The sequence below is a fragment of the Mus pahari genome, chromosome X (assembly GCF_900095145.1).
Source record: "Mus pahari chromosome X, PAHARI_EIJ_v1.1, whole genome shotgun sequence".
In the NCBI taxonomy this organism is placed as follows: domain Eukaryota; kingdom Metazoa; phylum Chordata; class Mammalia; order Rodentia; family Muridae; genus Mus; species Mus pahari.
This window is the reverse complement of record NC_034613.1, coordinates 131466798-131486607: the sequence shown is the minus strand read 5'-3', so window position 1 is coordinate 131486607 and position 19810 is coordinate 131466798. Positions and strand designations below refer to the sequence as shown.

At 41.3% G+C, this 19810-nt stretch overlaps 1 protein-coding gene and 1 pseudogene across 3 annotated transcripts in view; one reads left to right on the top strand and one right to left on the bottom strand.

Annotated features, from left to right (window-relative positions):
• Positions 1–802: 802 nt before the first annotated feature.
• Positions 803–19810, top strand: part of Shroom2 (shroom family member 2) — a 158109-nt gene continuing 139101 nt past the window's right edge. For both annotated transcript variants that reach the window (XM_021187851.2, XM_021187850.2), the window contains exon 1: positions 803–1099. In XM_021187851.2, coding sequence (XP_021043510.1) covers positions 935–1099 — 165 coding nt within the window. In that variant the 5' untranslated portion in view covers positions 803–934. The remainder of the gene's footprint in view (positions 1100–19810) is intronic.
• On the bottom strand, positions 11778–13029 carry LOC110313512 (annotated as a pseudogene). The gene has a single exon (XR_003843021.1). The product of XR_003843021.1 is annotated as a serine palmitoyltransferase small subunit A pseudogene (transcript).

Here is a 19810-nt window from a genome sequence, read left to right as displayed (position 1 = left end):
TATGTTTGCCTGCTGGTACCACAGAAGGGAATTTGCAAGAGTGAGAAGACCCTCAACAGATCAGGTCCAGAGTCCCTTTGCTGCAAGGAATTGCCACCAGAATTAACCTCAGGCCAGAGTTTTGGGATGTGCCTGCGAGTGGCCCGGGGTCAGGCATTCTGGTGTGCTAATGGCTTTCGGAACAGCTTTTCCAGAGTCTTGGCGCTGGAGCAAAGGTGCGGCCATACAGGACAGCGGGAATGCCAGGGTTTCACCTGTGCAGCTGAGGTTCACTGGCTCAAAGGAGGAGGCGCTGGGTCGATTCCGCTCCCAGTTGGAAGGGGCTGGCCTGCAGCTACTCGGTTCTCGATCGCCTCCAGGTCCCGCCTAGTCCGGTTTGGACACTTCCGCCACCTCACCTGTTGCAACGGGTTTCCCCGGTGGCGCCCAACCCTCCCCGAGCCCATCAGCGCCTCTAGAGCTGGGCGGGAGGGGCCGTGGGACCTCACTCCTGACCGGGTTCAGTTCGGGCAGGTTTCGCTGGTCTCGGAGCGCGCGCCTTAACCCCTAGCGGCTGAGCGCACTAGAGAAACCCCTTTGGACCTCTAGCGCAGTCAGTGAGAAAACCCCGTGTGCGCGCCCCCGCCCGTGCCGGCTCCCGGGGGCGCGCCTGTCCCTCCCCCTCCCCTGCCCCTGCCGAAGAGGAGCGCGCCTGCTCCGCCCCCTCCCCGTTCCCCTCCCCGCGCCGTTTTCCGCGCTCCCTCCTGGTCCGGCCCGCGCAGCGCTTTCCAAGTTGCAAAGCAAGTTCAGCGGTGGCCGGCGGCTGTAGTGGCGGCGGTGGCCCTGACGCCTGGAGGCTCCTAGGTGGTGGGCCGGTTCGTGCTTCCCGGAGTGCATGGGCGTGGGCATTAGCGGCTGGAGGGGCTGAGTGTGGAGGGGCTGAGCGCCCCGCGTCATGGAGGGCGCCGAGCCCCGTGCACGGCCCGAGCGCCTGGTCGAAGCTGAGGCGCGGGCGACCGACGGCGTCCGCCTGGTGGAGGTGCAGCTGAGCGGCGGCGCCCCTTGGGGCTTTACCTTGAAGGGCGGACGGGAGCATGGCGAGCCTCTGGTCATCACCAAGGTAAGGCTACCCCGGGGTCTGCCCCGTGACAGTCCTGAGATAGTCTGGACCCAGAAGGCTGGTCGGGGTTTCAGGGCGCTGGATGGGATGTCCGGTTCGCGGCCTCGCTTTCTGGGGCGCGTCTGTTGGGAGTCACCTGTGGGTGCTGGGTTCTGTTCAGCCATAGGTGTGTGGTTCCGGCTCCATCCTAGCGGCCCTCGGGCGGCTCCCAACATTACTGGTAGTTTCAATGGCTCCTGTTCCGGGTCTCCTTCCCCTCCCCCTCTGGGAAAGGGCCTGGCAGTCCCCTGTAACTCCTGGCCTGTCCAACGGTGGACCTACACCTGCGAGGCTGCCGTGCGATGAAGGAAAAAAAAAAAACGACCCAGGATCCAGGGAGTGGGTACAGCTTTCCCAACTTTTGTTTGCTTGTTTAGGGCCCCTGGTTTTTACCCTTTTGATCTGTACCGGTTTTCAGTCTGAAACTCCGTACTAGAAGCTGCTGCCAGGCAGTTTCACGATTCCCAGGAGCTCATCAATATTTGCTGACTTTCGACTTCCTGTCCTACATCCACACGCTCTGGATATCTACCAACACTTAATAAAACTTTTTCAGAGTGCTTTTAAAGTAGAATTTGAGTTCTGATAGTAAGAAAAGAGATCTTACTTGGAATTAATGAACGCGCGCGCGTGTTTGTGTGTGTGTGTGTGTGTGTGTGTTTAGGTTGCTTTAGAATTGGTATTTTTCTTTTTTTTTTTTTAACTCTACCCGTTTCTTTCTTTCTTTTTTTTTTTTTTTAAAGATTTATTTATTGTTATATGTAAGTACACTGTAGCTGTCTTCAGACACACCAGAAGAGGGCATCAGATCTCATTACGGGTGGTTGTGAGTCACCATGTGGTTGCTGGGATTTGAACTCAGGACCTTTGGAAGAGCAGTCAGTGCTCTTACCCACTGAGCCATCTCACCAGCCCCCCCCCCCTTTTTGAGACAGGGTTTCTCTGTATAGCCCCGGCTGTCCTGGAACTCACTTTGTAGACTAGGCTGGCCTCGAACTCAGAAATCCGCCTGCCTCTGCCTCCCAAGTGCTGGGATTAAAGGCATGTGCCACCACGCCCGGCTGGTATTTTCTTAAAATGCAATCTATCTTGATACTTACCAACTAAACATGTATAAACTTGTATAAAAAACAAGCCAATCTCTTAGGTGTTCTGGTTAAAAGAAACTAGGGCCCTGTTCTCTAAGCAGAGTTGAGTCTTACCAGTCCTAAGGGCAAAGTCTCCTTTAAAATGCAAATATTCCTGGCTCCTTAGCGGTGTTTGAAGGTGTGAAAGTGACTTAGAAATTTTCTTATCTTCCCACTCGCATTAAAAGAAAGCGTGAAAAATTAGGTGGCCCCACTGGTCTTGACTTTGAAAAGTGGTGTGGTGGTGGTGTTAAAACAGCAGAAGACCTCAAATCGATCAATCACCCCTCACCCTGTTACAAAATTAGCCACCATGTAATCCTTTATATCAAAGTGAATTCTTTTTAGTTTGATTGTGCCATTCCAGGGAATCAAAACCCCAGGGCATTCCACATGCGAGGCAAGTTCTGTACCACTGAGCTATATGCCAAGTCCGAGTCTGTACCCTCCCTTTTTTTCTTTTTAGTGCTAGGATTGAACTCAGCCTTGCCAGTGCTAGGCAAGTACTCTTCTCCCACTGAGCTATTTACAGCCCCCATTTTTATTTTTATTTTTATTTTTGAGACAATGGCTCACTAAGTTTCACTAGCTTGCCTTAAAGTTGCAGCCCCTCAGCCACCTGAGTGCTAGTATTACAGGGCTATACTACCACAGAGAATCTCATCTGTGGCTCTAAAAAGAAATATTTACTTCTATTTCTTGTGCATTGTGTTTTGCCTGCATATATATATATATATATATATATATATATATATATATATATATATATATATATATCTGTGTGAGGGTGTCAGATACCCTGGAACTGGAGTTGCAGACAGTTCTGCACTGCCACATGGATGAGTGCTAGGAATTGAACCTGGGTCCTCTAGAAGAGCAGCCAATGTTCCTCTGTGCTTTTTAATAAAGGCTTTAGAGGTCATTTCTGATGTAGTTAAAAAAATATCAGGTACATCTCTCAGTTCTTTCACGGTTCACTTTTTTTTTTCTGCTGTTGTTTGTTTCTTCTTTTTCCTCCTCTGAGGCACTCTTTTGATATATTCTTGATATGGTTTGGTACTGTCAATCCTCCTACCTCAGCCTTCCAATTACTGGAATTTCAGATATAATGGCTTCATGCTTGGCATATATCTGTTTTCTTCCCCTTTTTGAACCTTTTTCTTTTTTTTTTCTATCTTTAGCCCCATGTATTCCAAGCATCTGGTCTTGAGCTTTCTATGTAGCTCAGAGATAACCTTGAACTCCTAACCATCTTCCTCACATTTGTTTGTATACTAGATGGAATAATTGAGTATGAAATTTTAGGATTTTTAAAATATATATATATATATATATATATATATATATGTGTGTGTGTGTGTGTGTGTGTGTGTGTGAGTGTGTCTCCTCTGCAACAAGTATTCTTAAGCACTGAACCATCTCTCTAGGCCCTAGCATTTGGGCTTTCACTGTATAAGAAAGTTGGAGGTTATTTTAAATGGAAAGATTTGCTAGAGGGATTTTGTGTTCTTTTGTATCAAATAGTCCTGGCTTTACAAAACTCTACATATGTTTGGTGGTCTCCTGGCTCGCTCTCAGCTTTTTAGAAATGGAAGTAGGTACTGGCCAAACTCAGCCATGCTAAGCTGTACTACTGAGCTATAGTCTCACCTGTGTATAATTTTTCATGTTTCATTATAACTGAAAATTTATAGGTTTGTTGCTTAAGATGGATGGGACTCAGAACAACTTGGGGTTTTTGTATTTCCATGCACACATAGACATTCATATGCTGTTGCTCCTGTGTTTGTGTACATGCATGGACTTTTACCACATGTTCTATTGTATAGAATTAACAGTATTTCATATACTTGTCAATTCTTTACTATTAAGAATATTAGTAGATAGGCCCAGCAAGATGACTCAACTCCTAAAGGCACTTGCCACTAAGCCTGATGACCTGAGTTTGGTTTCTGAAAGCCATATGAACAACATAGTATACATACAGTAAAAGTAAAAACAAAAGGATTATCAGTGATGCTTGCGTACAGCATGAAATCTGGTAATTATTTGCCATATTATTTAAAAATGACAAAGGGCTGGGTAGAAAGATAGTTCAGTGGTTAAGAACATTGGTGGTTCAAGCACTCACATGGTGACTTACAACTTCTGTAACTCCAGTCCTAGAGGATCTGACACCTTCTTCTGGCCTCCACAGGCAATTTCTGCATGTGTTATGCAGATATACATTCAGACAAACATTTATACATGTGAAATAAAATCTCAAAAAAGGATGAAGGCAACATTTTTGTTTACAGCCAAATTAAAGTTAGAAATAGACTGTTCTGTAGATACTAGTGGAAAATTGTCATCTAAATTTTTACTTTTCTAGTAGCTATTGAAATATTATTGAAGCATATTAAATATGTTTTTCTGATAGTTCTTTTTCCATTTAAAAAAATCTATGCAATAGTTAATGTTGGATCCTTGGTATACCACCAGAGCTTTCTGTTTAATTTTCTGTTAATTAGAACTATATTATTTTTATACTTAAATTATATATTCATTATAATTTTAATTCTATTTATTAATACTTTTTTGTTTAGCTAATACTGATTTGGGAGTAGCTTGATCTAATTTAAGAGGACACATTCTTTTTTTTGGGGGGGGGTCTTTCGAGACAGGGTTTCTCTTTGTAGCCCTGGATGTCCTGGAACTCACTCTGTAGACCAGGCTGGGCTCGAACTCAGAAATCTGCTTGCCTCTGCCTCCCAAGTGCTGGGATTAAAGGCCTGCGCGTCACCACGCCCGGCAAGAGGACACATTCTTTTGATAATAATGTGACTATCATTTGAAGATCTGCACATATCTTAGAACTGGGAAGGACTGGAGATGTGTGTAGCTATACAAGATGCTGAGTATGATCTTCAACATCACAGGACAAAACAAAACTAGAAGAGATGGTAAAAACCAGCTGATTTAGTCCTGGTTTTTAACTGAAGAAGTCTTATTGGCCCATTTTGTGGATTAATAGCTATGACCAAGTGAGGGTAAAATGGTGGCCTCTGAAGTCACAGACATGGCAAGTCCTATGTAGGACCTTGAAAGTCAGACTCTGATTGTGAGTCTTGCTTCCTGTCCAGCAGATACTATCTGCTTGTGACTGAACTCCCTTGCTGTGTTATTTATACTGAGTAACTGGATGCCATCTGTAGGGTGATAGTTTTTCCATCTTGGCACCATTGATATTCTGTTGTGGGGTCTTTTCTATGCACTGTAGTCCATTTAGCTGCTTCTTTGGCTTCTACCTACTGAAGGCCATTGGCACATGTCTCCAGGTATGATAGTCTGAATGTTTCCAGACATTGCCACATGCCCCCAATCTATAGTTATAAATCATTTATTAGGCTCCTGATGTGTCACTTTTTCTTTTAAAGACTTTGGACTTTTATTTTTTATTTTTTAAAATACTGGCCTTTTGGTGGCGTGTTTGAAGGCTCTTGGCATTTCCAGTGTTTTCATGTAGATCTGTTTTTTTTTTTTTTTGAGATGAGCTCTTGGCTTTGAGAAAAGGCTTTATTTACACAGTAAAATGCAAACAAGTACTTGCTTCATCTGCATTTTTGTAGTTGGAGAAAGGAAATAGAGAGCAGAGACTCCCCAGAACTGTGTGCTTTATGGGCAATCAAAATAGATGTTGGAGAAGGTCTGATTTTTCTCAGGATCCAGTTTGAAGTTAAAGGACGTTAACTTTCCCTGAAAAGTAGGAGCGTTTATAGAATTTCAGATGCAGGTCTGAAACTCAACAAGACCTCTGCTGAAGGATGGCGTTAGGAGTCATAACTTCTGAGTATATTTATAACATTGAAGCTTGAATTTTTGCTACTGTTAGCAAACAAACAAGCAAAATGTGTGTGTGTGTGTGTGTGTGTGTGTGTGTATGCGTATGCGTGTCCTCCACTAAAAAAATGAAAACACATTAAACTTCATTTTTTCATTCTGATATTGTAGGAAAAACAGGAACAACTTGCAGTTTCTTTGAGAGTATTCATGTGTTCAGAAATTCTCAGGGCACTGGGATATTACACAGTTAATTTTCTATTTAGTTGATGGTGATTTGTAAGTAGGTGAACCACTGGGTTGTTGTTATTCCCTCTGTCCCCACCCCCACCCCTTGCCTTTTTCTCCCCTATATTATGGAAGCAGGGCTTTGCAAGTGCTCTACCACTGAGTGACATTCCTAGGCAAGTCTTGCTGGTGTTACTTGTTCCTTTTTCAATTTAGCCACTGAGAATTTCAGTGGGGGAGGAGACCAAACTCATTTCTATGATGTCACCAACTGGAGAACTGCATCTGCCAGCTGGGTATCAGGAGGCCCCCTGCAACCTCAGGAATGTTTATCAAGGGAGAAGGAATGAAGCCCTGGCTATTCATCTTTTATTAAAGCCCCCTTCCCCCCTTAAGAATGCCAGAAACTGCTAAGAACACATTCATCAGGGCCTGGGCTAGCTTGACCTTCCTGGCAAACTCTTTTGAAAACCTAGTTTTCAAATTGTCTTTGGGAAATACAACATTCTTGATGTGTGTATTTGTGTATGTGCACTACAGTGGTATAGGATACTTGGAAGTGTTTTATAGACAAGGACAAGCAGTTGGTGATGGGTATGTGTGTGAGGTCTACTGTGTAACAATAATACCTTAGCGATTGAGAAAGGAGTTTAGAGGCTGTGTGGAGTTAAGGTCATGGTGGCCTGAGACCAGAGATGTTAAAACAGCCCAATGGTTGTTCCTTGTACCCTTTTGTGTATGTGTTTTTTTTTAAGTTTTATTTTTATTTTATTTACATAAGTGTTTTGCCTGCACAGAATGTAAGTGCACAGAATACAGTGTCCACAGAAGCCAGAAGATAGATTGGATCGAAAATTACAGAAGGTTGTGAGCTGCCATGTGGGAAATGAACCTGAATTCTCTGCAAGAGCAGCTGGTGCTCATAATCACTGAGTCATTTTCCCAGACCTTATTATTGAGTCTCCGTAGAGCCCAGGTGGGCCTCAAACTTGGTATACAGAGAAGGATGACTTAAACTTCTTGTCCTCTTGGCTCCAACTAAGTCTTACAGTTCTATGCCTCCACAGCTATGGGTTATGGTGCTAGGGATTTTGAGAGACAGTGAGGTACTCTACCATATGAGCCCCATCCCTATCCCCTACATTTGATTTTGAGATAGGGCCTCACCAAGCTGGCCTGGAAATCCGTGTCAAATTACTTGAGTCTGAGTGCTGAGATTATAAGAGTGTGCTACTATGCTTAAGGGTTTTTTGTTTTGGTGGTGCTGGTGGTGGTGGTGTTGCTGGCTGTTGATCCAGAGCTTTCTAAAGGCATGAAGTTCTAGTTGAAGTTTTGAAAGTGGGAATCATTGAATTTAGCAGTGGAAAGATAAATGTGAACTTCTGTCTGGATCTTGGTTCACTTCTGTGTGCCACACAGTTCACAGCAGGCCAAACTACTACTTTGTTAGTGTTTGAGAGAGCTTGGGTCACCTCCCCACCGCCCACCCCCACCTCCTCACACTAGGGTGCTAAGGTTATATAAGTCCTCAGAATAGTAAAACCCCTGTCTCTATGCAATGGCAGTCACAGCAGGATTTAGAGTTATTAGGATGAGTGTAATTCTAAAGATATATTTGTCGTGAAAATTCATAGTCTGGTTAAAAACACTAGGTAAATTTTCTTTCTTGTGCTGAAAGGCCTTTTCACTTGGGAGACTTGCCTTGCCAACTGGCTTTCAAATATATCTTTATTACCCCTTCCAGCTTGCAAATTAATTTGGCCTTGGGGAATTCTAATCCTTGTTCCTTCAGAGATGTTTTAGGCACAGGGGGTGGGAAGCCAGGCACAGTGCCTAAAGATGTAGTCCAAGGTCTTATAGCTGGAGGCTTTCAGCTTCAAGTCGTGGAGGATTCTCCCTATGGGAGGCACTAGAGTATGTGATTCACACCTATAAATCCAGAGGCTTCCACCATTACAAAAAACTATAAACCTGAGCTATGCCCCACACTTCTGTATTGTGCTGAATTCGGTCTTCCTGGCTGAGGTAGGAGTATTGCTTAACATGTCCTAACATTTATCTCTTGGGAAAATAATACAGGTAGAAAGCTAGTTTGCCTAAGAGCTACATGTCGAATAATGAATAGTAGTTTTCACTTGGACATAATGAGATAGGTTTTTTTTTTTTGTACTTGTACTTGCATATTTCATGGTTCTTTACTTAGGAGGACTTTTTAAAATGCATTTTGGAATTATTTCCTTGCAGAGGTTGTTTTGTGTCAGCATGCAAATAGGCTTGGATTTATGGCCCAACTCTTCCAAGCAAAAGTCCTAGGGTCTGTGGAACTTTTCTTTGCATACCAGGCAAGGAGGAAACATTCAACAAGATAATTTCAGGGTATAAAGGCTGAATGGCCTTTTTATTCGGGCCGTCTTTTACTTTCAGACACTAGAAAGGTGTGGGGCCAAGGCCTTGTAGGAGAAATTGTACAGTATTTGGAAGGTTAGGTTCTTTTGACATATGTGTGCTGAGAATTTTAACCAACAGGAGGATTCTGAAAGAGTTCTATTAGGACTTTAAAACATACAGCTGGGTGACAAGTGAGGGGAATTGGTGGTCCCTGAACATATGATTCAGCTTTCTTTTTATACTGAAAAATATTTTCCGTATAGTATATTTTGATTATGTTTTTCCCTCCCCAATTTCCAACTCCTCCCAGTTCCTTCCCACCCCTCTACCCACCCACCTTTATGTTTTCTCTCTTAAACAAACAAATATAAAACATGAAACCAGACATACAAACAAAAACACAAAACCAGAAATTAAAATAAACAAGCAAAATACAAATAAGACAAAAAAATGTCTAAACAAGGCAAAATAAGACAAAAAAAACCCTACAGAAATGCAATTGAGTTTGTTTTGTGTTGGCCAACCACTCCTGGATTTGAGACTGTCCCTGACGTGTGGTTAATATATCCACTGAGATTCCCTTTTTCTTTTGCTGGTGGTATCAGTTCTAGATAGCTTCTTGGTTAGGGATGGGAGATTGTGTCCATTTACTACTCGGGGCCTCAGTGCTGGGTGGGACTTGTGCAGGTCTTGAGTGCTTTGCCATAGGCTCTGTGAATTCATACATGCATTTGTTATGCCCAAAAGAAACCCAGAAGTGGCTAACTGTGGTGCCTATCAGCATACCAAAGGGCATGTTGACTTTCAGCTCTCAGCATCACAAATACCTGTTAAAGAGCATCCTGGCTCTTTTCACCTTCCCTTAAACTTTTCTAGCTCACAGGCTTCTCATTGCTCTATAATCCTGCCATTTGGGTCATGCATCCCTTTGGCCCCCTCTTATGCCCCCCCCCCCACGGCCATGTTTGGTCTTCTACTTTCCCTGCTCTGGACTCTTCTAGATGCCTCTAGATGTTCTCTTCCTCATATCTACAATAAAAACCTTCCCTTCAACTACACCTTGGAACAGTCATGTCCTCACTTTATACATTTGGTGTCAAAACTCCCACTCTCTGTCTGTCTCTCTGTCTCTCTGTCTCTCTCTGTCTCTGTCTCTCTCTGTCTCTGTCTGTCTGTCTCTCTCTCTCTCTCTCTCTCTCTCTCTCTCTCTCTCTCTCTCTGTGTGTGTGTGTGTGTGTGTGTCCAGTTATATCTGGAAGACACTTTACCTCAAGTTGTCATCACCTATGGCTCGGCTCTTACTGTCTTTCTGCTTTTCTGCTTCCTCTTACACATAGATCACAAAGCCTTGAGGATTTGATGAATCCATCCCATTTAGGACTGATGGCTTCAGAGTCTGCCCATTGTCCAGTTGTGGGTCTCTGTTAATTCCTATCTAGTGTAAGAAGATGTTTCTCTGATGGGCCAGCAAGGCACTGATCTATGGGAGTAGCAGAATGCCATCAGGTGTCATTTTATTGCTGTGTTTCTTCTAGCAGAATAATAGTATTAGGTTTTCCCCTAGGACCATGATCTAATCTTAGGTTCTTAGCCACTTAATCAGTGTCAGGTATGAGTTCTAGTTCATGGAGTGGACTTAAATCCTACCAGAAAGTGATTGATTACCCCTATATGTGTCACTCTTGTACCAATTTATCCTGTAGGCAGGTCACTGTTATAGGTCACAGGGTGTGTAGCTGGGAGATATTGATGATTCTTTTCAAAGTACATTCCAGTACCATGAACACTAATTAGTAGAAATGAAGCTTCTAGTTAGGTACCAGCTTGACTTCTCTAGTGACATATATATCATAGGGTCTTACCATCAGGTTGCATGGTTCAGCTTTGAGTTGGGTTACCAGTCCTTAGCATCCATGTGAGGCAACTCAAAATTGCCTGTAACTCTAGTTTCAGGGCCCCCCCATGCTCTTTTCTGGAGTCCATATGTGATTGCTCTCACATGTGCACATAAACCCCCTTTGTACACATAATTAAAAGTAAAGAATACAAATAAATCCATAAAAATACTTTGTTGGCATGTGGTTCAGTTGATAGAACATTTGCCTTTAGTTGAAGAAAAACAAAACAAAATAAAAACAAAGCCAGTATTGAATTCAAGGAAGGTCATTTTAGATTCCTTGGGAAAATGCGTATTAGTAGAAGGATGATAAGTGTATCACTTAAAAACCAAGGCTAGATAGTGAGGTACATAGATAATCCCAACACTAAGGAGGCTGGAGTAAGAGGGTGGTAAGTTCTGCCCTAGCCTTGGCTACTTAGTGAGACCCTAAAATATTGGGAGATGGGCAATTAGTCAGTGGTAGAGTGCTTATCCACAGGTATAAGACCCTGGGTTTGATCTCTAGCATCATTTTAAGTGGAAAAAAAGGAAAATAATTGAATATGAACTGCAATATCCTTCTTAGTTGAGGAAACCATAGGCTGTTTTTTTGTTTTGTTTTGTTTGTTTGTTTGTTTGTTTTTCGAGACAGGGTTTCTCTGTATAGCCCTGGCTGTCCTGGAACTCACTCTGTAGACCAGGCTGGCCTGGAACTCAGAAATCCACCTGCCTCTTCCTCCTCCCAAGTGCTGAAATTAAAGGCATGCATGTGTGCCACCACTGCCTGGTTCAAATGGTTGTTCTTATGTACTCTGAATTACCAGGTGCTGAAGGTAGGCCTTTTGTATACTAGGCAAGGGCTTTAGTATAGGTTCTCCATGACCACCAGTGAGGTACAGTACCAACTATTGAAACTCTTTCATTTATTTCTTATCCTTAAACAGTCCATTTATAGATATTACTCTAGGTTTTTGTTGCTTTTCCTTTGCACTATAGACTAGGATTTAGTCTTGCCTCTGCAAAAACTCCTCTGCTAGTCTTTCCTCTCCCAATTCCTTGGGCATATTTATTGTCTTTTCTTCCATTCCCAGTGAATCCTTATACCATAGTTTTGGCTACAAGAATATTTTTTTCAACTTGGACATTATTGATATTTGGGGCCAAATGATTCTTTTTTTTTACATTTTTCTTTGAATTTAATGAGTTTACATAAAAAAAAATTAAGTAGTCATTTTACATCTAAGGAATAAAAACTGTTTTTAAAAAAATACTAAGAGTGAGAGGATTTTCAAGCAAGTTTACATTTCTTTTGGCTATGGTTCTGAACAATTCATCTCATTGTGTCTTTGTCACAATGTGAAAATGCATTTCATGACACCTGTTACAACATCAAATTAACTCTTGAGCGTATACAGGGTCAATACTGCCTCAGAGGAATATAATATGCCTTCTGTGAAAAGCTCCACATTGTTTCTCAGCATCACACAAGTCGGCCACCAGTCACCCAAACTCACAGGAATTGTCAAAGTTGGTTGGAAATAAGTCCACATAAGAATTTAATATCTAAAAGGTGAAATGTTCCTTGTATTAATGTTAGCAAGATCTTTACTTTTTCATTACTAAGAAACACTTTAATAGTTTTAGAGCAAAAGCTGTTAAGAGTCTAGGGAGTTAAAACCGTACTCCTGAGGTCAAGCTTGCAGATAAATCTTTTGTAAGTAGTTCTCAAAGTATCCTCCCTCCCATCCCCAAATTCTGTATTGTTTCTTACAAAACTTTGGTCAAGAGTAGAAATATATCCAGGCAGATGTATATGCCATATGATAGCAGGATACCAAGAACAGTAAAGCTCAACTAATGACCTTAGGTTTTAAAAATAGAAGGCAATTGAGATGTACTCGAAGTTACATTAAGAAAAGCTTTCACTGGATAATATTGAAACAGTCACAAAGGTTAAGAAAATACTGATATCAAAGTACAAATGACTACAATGTTAAAATAGATAAAAGCTACTATATAAGAGCCTCTGTTAAAATCAAAAAGAAAAAAACACAACACATGAGCCAGGATGGTTTTTCCTGTTCTACTCATGAAGTTTTTTTAAGTCTCTGTATTTATAAGGTTGGTCATGTGGACATCCGTAACGCATCTTACATCCGATGAGGTCTCATTCCAACTTCACAAGGTAGATCTATCTCTTCCAGGAACCTCTGGATCCTGGTCACATCTTCGTCACTGTACAATTTCAAAGTAATGCAGTATAGCCATGATGTGCTGGGGCATGAAGACATAGCCGGTGTACAGGGCCATCCCCACCACGGAAACCAGCATCGAATTGAACACGGTTCGCTCCCAGGGCTCCAGCATGTAGAGCGCAGTGACCAGCAGGTACTGGTAGTAGAACCAGGACATCTGCTTCTATGCTCGCGCGCCAGCGCCATGCCCGCCATGCGCCTCCCGCGGTGCAGCAGCCCAAATGATTCTTTATCATGAGGTCATTTGTGCAAGGTAGGATGTCATCTTAGGCTAATCCCCCTCAGTGACAGCTGGTGACAGCCAAACAGACCCCTAGATATTGATAGATGTTTTTTGTGTGCTGGTTAGTTTTTTGTCAACTTGACACAAATTAGTGTCATCTGGGAAGAGGTGACCCCTGTTGTGAAAATGCTTCTATCTGAATGACATAGAGGCAAGCCTGATTGGTTGGTTATTTGTGGGGGAGGGCCTAGCCCACTGTAGTTAGTGCCACCCCATGGCAGGTAATCCCAGGGCTTGTGTGAGAAAGTGGGTTGAGCCAGCAGTGGGAAGCAAGCCAGCACTCCTCCATGGCCTCTGCCTTAATTCATACTACCTCCAGGTTCCTGCTCTGACTTCTCTTTCTACAGCACTAATACCTATAAGATGAAATAAATCCTTTCCTTCCCAAGTTTCTTTTGCTCATTTTGTTTATCAACAACAGAAACCAAACTAGAACACCCTGAGGACTAGGTAAACAATTTTCAGTGCTTATATTATTTTATGTTTTTTTTTCCTTTGTGGTGGTAGAGATAGAACCCAGAGCCTCATGTATTCTAGGTTGATATCTCTCTCACTGAGCTATACTTCAATTGCAAAGATTTTTAAAGCTTGTTTTTTATATTTATTTTTAGTATTTTGTGGTATTGATGATCAACTTAGTGCTGTATCTATTCTATGCAAGTGTTCGCCCACTGAGTTACACCCTAGTCCTATAATTTCGATGGCAAATGATGTCACTGTTAGGCCTATGGAAAGGAGACTACAGGCTTATTGTGATTATTTTTCTTAAATTTTTAAAGTAATACTTATTATAGTACAAATGAACAATAACACATTTTGCTAATTTTATAATAATATAAATGTTCTTTCAGATCAACAGGAGTTGTCACAACTTTACAGATTTTTTTTTAAGGTGAATGAAACTAGTGGGAAGGATAAACACTAAACATGCTTGTGACATCAGGCTACATTTTACCTCACTCCTTTATTGATTTGTAATAGAAAATCATTCAATGAGTTGAATTCACAGGTGTGAGTGTGAGTGTGCTTTGTGGAAAACTCCATGTAGCTGCTTCCCATGCATGCATGTATGGCTGTGTGACCATCCTACCTCAGTGAAGTCCAAACAGAAGTAATGTCTGCCATTTTATACCTGCCATACTCTGCCCCACCCCAAAGTCCCCCTCTGCCTGGTTGGGATAAAGATAAAGTTTCAGAACAGGGCTTCATCAACATAGGTCCTTGAATGACTAATGGGGTTGTTTCCCAGGATATGGTGGTCATTCACAGAGTACTACTACTGTATGAGCAGCGTGATCACTCACTTTATATATACTACTACTACATGAAACAAACCTGCATTGTGTTTTGGTTCCTGGATTGCTTATTAAGTCAGACTGTTCTAACAAATGAAATCCTGGCACTAATCAAAAGTTTTTCTTTTAACAAATATGCTCAAGGGACAAAGTATATAATGCTTGAAACCTGTGTAGGAGGACATATTTTACTTTGTTGGAACCATCACAGTGGTTGTCCAGTTAGCACACAGCTTATTCCTTACATACTCATTATGTAATGTGAGACTTCCACACCTGTGGCTTCTTCAACTCTAGCCTTTCCTTTCAGTCAGTAATTTAAATTTTAGCTAGTCTTGCCTTTCCCCCAGGTCTGTAGATGCTTACTTGGGAATTCTGTAGAGGAAGAGCAGAAAGCTGAGCGAATGCTTAGAGCAGATAATTAGCCCTCAGGTAGGACTGGGTGATGTAATGATGTTGGAGTTTGTACCTTGGCAGTGCTGTCCTTTTCTTAACCACATGGCTTTAAGTGCAGAATATGTTGCAGGGAAGGGTACTTGTTAAGTGGTCATGAGTGGAGCTGCCTTCATCAGATTAGCTAATTATAATCCTGAATGGCAGACTTTTTCTTCCCTTGAGGAATAAAAGCAGCACATAGATACATATGAGTTGGATCAGCAGGGTGATATTTGGGGAAGATGTGAGGAAATGCTAGGTAAGTAGCAGAAAGTCCTTCCTGCATTTGTGAAGTAGGTAAAGGTAGTTCTTTGTCTACAGATCCAAATTCTGTATCTGATGAAATTTTATCTGTATATTAATTGTGTATATGTTTGTAAATTTGCAAACAACTTGATATTTATCAGTGTTAGTTTTACATATGTTTGTAAAGTTGTGTGCATGGTGGCATGGTGGTATTTTAATATTGCCTGGGGTTGTAGTTCATTGATAGAGCACTTGCTTCATATGATCAAAGTCTTGGGTTTAATCCATAGCACGCACAGACACAGAAAATATATTGATTAATAGCTTAAACATAATATGATCCTTGTGGAAGTATAACTATACTTTTTTCTTTACTCAGGAATTCTGTGCTGAAACAGTGTAAGACTTAATGATGAAATGCTTGAAGATAATTATCTTAAGAATCACATTGTCAAACTGGGTGTGGTGGCACAGAAATCATAACTCTCAGCCCTTAGAAAGTGGAGGCGGGAGGATCAGGAATTCAAGGTTAACTTCTGCCATTATATAGTTAGTTTCAGGCTATATAAAGGCATATCTCAAAAAGGAAAACAAGCACACACAAAAAAGAATTATACTGCCAGATCTTTGTAATCAGAAGACAGATCAAAAGAAGTTTAATTTGTTCATGTTGAAATGTTAAGAAATGGCTTTTGGGGTTAGAGAGATGGCTTAAGTTTTTTTTTTTAGAGCACTGAGTTTGGTTCTGAGCCAAATGGGAATCATTTATCTTTTCTAATCTCCTGGATTTCTAAACTTGACTATAGGTTTATTACTAAATCTAGAAATCATCTTTGATAAATCTCTCTCATTAAACTTCTATAACCAGTTGATCATGAACATATACTTGTCACATAATCTTCCTGGTGAGATGTTAAATATCTATTTATTTACTCAGGTGGAAGGGCATAGACACAAACAGAAAGGATTCCATCTAAGTGCCTCCTGATGAACCAGTGAGTTTGTTGGTATTTTCCTGCTTTAGCTGTTTCTGAAGTCACCATCTGGTGGGTGTGGGTGTGATTGGAAAGAGGTGTGGTCCAGGGTAAGGAAGATCATGGAACAGCAGGACCCAACAAATATAAAGGTAGAGATTATGATTATGAGGTACACTTGAGCACAGAGAACTAAGGTCTTGTCCTGGATAAAGAGGAGCATTGTTGTATTTAAATAGTTTCCACTTCTTTCTGACCTTGTAGCTTTGAAAGCATTCTGATCTTGAGTTGTAGGAATTTCTCTTAACACAGTGATTCTCAACCTTCCTAATGCTGTGACCCTTTAATATAGTTCTTCATGTTTGGTGACCCCCAGCCATGCATTTTTTTTGTTGCTGCTTCATAACTGTAATTTTGCTCCTGTTGATGAATCATAATATAAATAACTGATATGTGACCCCAAAGAGGTTGTGACCTACAGGTTGAGATCCACTGTTTAGTTTAGTAATTAAAGTTTAGTATTTATGGTCATTTGCACCATCTCAAATTGAAGATGTACCATATGGTATCTAAGTTTCTTTCCTTAGGGTGTCTAGGTAGGGAAGGTCTTGAGAAGAAATGGTTGTGTCTTATTTGTTTTATTGAGACAGATTTTCACATAGTTCAGGCTAGCCTTGAACTTATATCTCCCAAGTGCTGGGATTACAAATATGTGCCAGTTTTGCTCTTGATTTTTTGTTTAGTTATGAAAAGTTGATACTATATGTTTCACAATCCCTCCTCCTACCATCTTTTAAGGTTTTTTATTTTACATGTATAGTTGTTTTAGCTTACATGTACGTCTGTGTGACACTTGTATGCCTGATGCCCATGGAGGCCAGAAGAAGGCTTGGAGCCATGGTTGTGAACCACCATGTAGGTGCTGGGAATCAAACCCAGGTCTTCTGGAAGAGCAGCCAGTGATTCTTAACCACTGAGCTATCTCTCGGCTAATTTAAGTTTGTGATTCTTAACCACTGAGCTATCTCTAGGCTAATTTAATTTTGTTTTTTTTTTCTAAGATGGTAAATTAGTTACTTTTAAGATTGCTACTGCAACCTGACACAAACAACATAAGGGAGGAATTATTTTGGCTTAGCTCAAGGATTCAGTCCATCGTGGCAGCAAGGTTATGGTTATAGGAGCATGATGTAGCTGGTCACATTATACCTGTAGTCCAAAAGCAGAGAGTAATGAATCTTTGTGTTTAGTGTACTTTCTCCTGTAGATTTAGTCCAGGATCCAAGTGTATACTACCCATGTTTGAGTGGATGTTCCCACCTCATTTAACGTAATCTAGATAACTCTTTACAGGCATGCTCAGAGGCTTGTGTCCTAGGTTAATTTGAATCCTGTGAGTTTGACAATCAACAATAACCATAACAGATGGGAATATGCTATATTTGTTTCCCAGGCTGGCTTTACATTCCTAGGTTCAAGAAATTTTCCCGCATTAGACTTCCTAGTACTTGGGACTATAGGTGTCAGCTACTGGGTTCAGCTAAAATTCTTCCTTTTAACGTGTAGGCTTAAGAGTTATTTTTTTTAACTTATTGAAACTCATAGTTATCACTTTAATGCCAGGACATTTTTATCAACCCCAAAGAATTCTTGTACCTCCATTAGGAGTTCCTTTCTATCCTCTAACTACCTCTATAGCATCTACTACGTGTTTTTATTTCTCTCCCCTGTAAGGGTTTGTCTAGTTTAGGTATTTCATAAAAACAGAACCATGCTATATAGTCATCTGTGCCTAGTTTGTTTTACAGAGCATAATGTTTATGAGGCTCATTCATATGTAGTATGATGTAGCATGCATCAGTTATGATCCAGTACTATTCAATTTTATAAATGGACCACATTTTTTTTTGAGACAGGGTTTCTCTGTGTAGCTCTGGCTGTCCTGGACCTCACTCTGTAGACCAGGCTGGCCTCGAACTCAGAAATCCACCTGCCTCTGCCTCCCAAGTGCTGGGATTAAAGGCGTGCGCCACCACCACCCGGCTAGACCACATTTTTTTATTCATCTGCTGACAGGTATTTGAATTCTTCCCACTTTTGGAGTTATGAATGCTGCTGCTTTGAACATTTATTTACTAACTTTGCCTAGGCATTTTCATTTGGGGAATTTTTTCTTGTGTTTCAGGCTTGTTACATTCTCCCCTCTTTCATCCTCTAGGCATGGTGTCTGTGAGGCCCTGTGTATAGGGAGGAACCCTATGCTTCATAAAGGAATACAATTGGTCATTCTGGCTCTGAGGCTGCTTACACCGAATTTAAACTAGCAATTTATAAAATGTTGGGACTGGCGAAATGGGTCAGCAGGTTAAAGACACTTGCTGCTTAAGCTTTGCAACCTAAGTTCAAATCCCTGGAATCCTAGCAAAGATGGATGGAGAGAACAACTCCACACCTACGATATTGCATGCCCCTCCCATGTTACAAATTTTCTAAAGCTATAGAATTGTATGGGCCCTTGCTTATCCAAACATGAATCGTATCTCATGATAGCTCTCAGGGTCCTCCCATATAGATGTATTTCAGTCACCAGAGTATATTTGTGCTTTGGATTGCCATGATAGTCTCTTTACAGTCCTATGAAGTAGACTATTTTCTACTTTACTAAGGAAGACAAATTTGTTGTGAGGGGAGACTGTATTCTCTCATAGTGCCACCTTCAGATGGGGAAAGGAAGCAGTTCATATGTCTACTGTTCAGGGGACAAGAATGTAGACTTACCTTCTTACAAGGTGGCCATCTTTCTTTCACAAGGGTGTGTGTCAATATCAGTTCTTCAGTTGGCCTGGTAGGAGAATGTCCTTTTCTGCACTATGAACTGATCCTGGAATTCTATTGGGAAATTAGTAGTCTTCTTTTATTCCTCCCCACTCTTTCCTCTTTAGAATAATAAATTAGTTATTTATAGAATTAGGGGTCATTGAGTGTATTGTAGGGTTTATAGTTTTTTCTGTGAATATTTCACTTATGTGTTTGTTTTTTGCTTTTTTGTGTGCTGGGATTTCAGTTGTGTGCCACCAAGCCTATCTTAATTATTTCTCCTTTCTTTCTTGACTTTTTTTATGTGTGCTTTTGATGGAACCCAGAGCCTTGTGAATGCTAGATGTTAGGCAGTCACTCTATACTTTCCCCACTCCCTTCCTTTTTTTTTTTTTTACTTTTTCCCCTTATTTACTTATTGTATGTAGTATATTCGTGTATACATGTATGTACTCTTCTGTGCATGCTCATGTGGAAACTGGGGTTGACTTTGGGATTCATCTGCCTCTGATACGCCAATCCCCATTGCCGGGGTTACAGGTGTGTGCCATTATACCTAACTTTTTATGTGGGTGTGGAGTATTTCATTTGAGGTCCTCAAGTTTGCCAGCAAGCAGTTTACTCACTGAGATATTTCCTCAGCCCTTCATTTATCTTTCAACTCTGATTTTGTAATAAGTCTGCCAGGAGTTTTGGCTGAGGTTGTTTATGTTTAATAGGTATGAGCACCGGCTCCAGTGTACTGGCAAAGGTCAAACTAGGTGGTCAAAGGAACAATGCTCTAATATGCTTTTAAAAGGGCAGCTTTCAAGGTACAAAACAAAATCCCCAGGATTTTATGAAATGCCACGCCCTCAATTCCCCACCCTCTTTGGTTTTTCTTTTTCTTTTTTCTTTTTTCTTCTTCTTCTTTTTTTTTTTTTTTT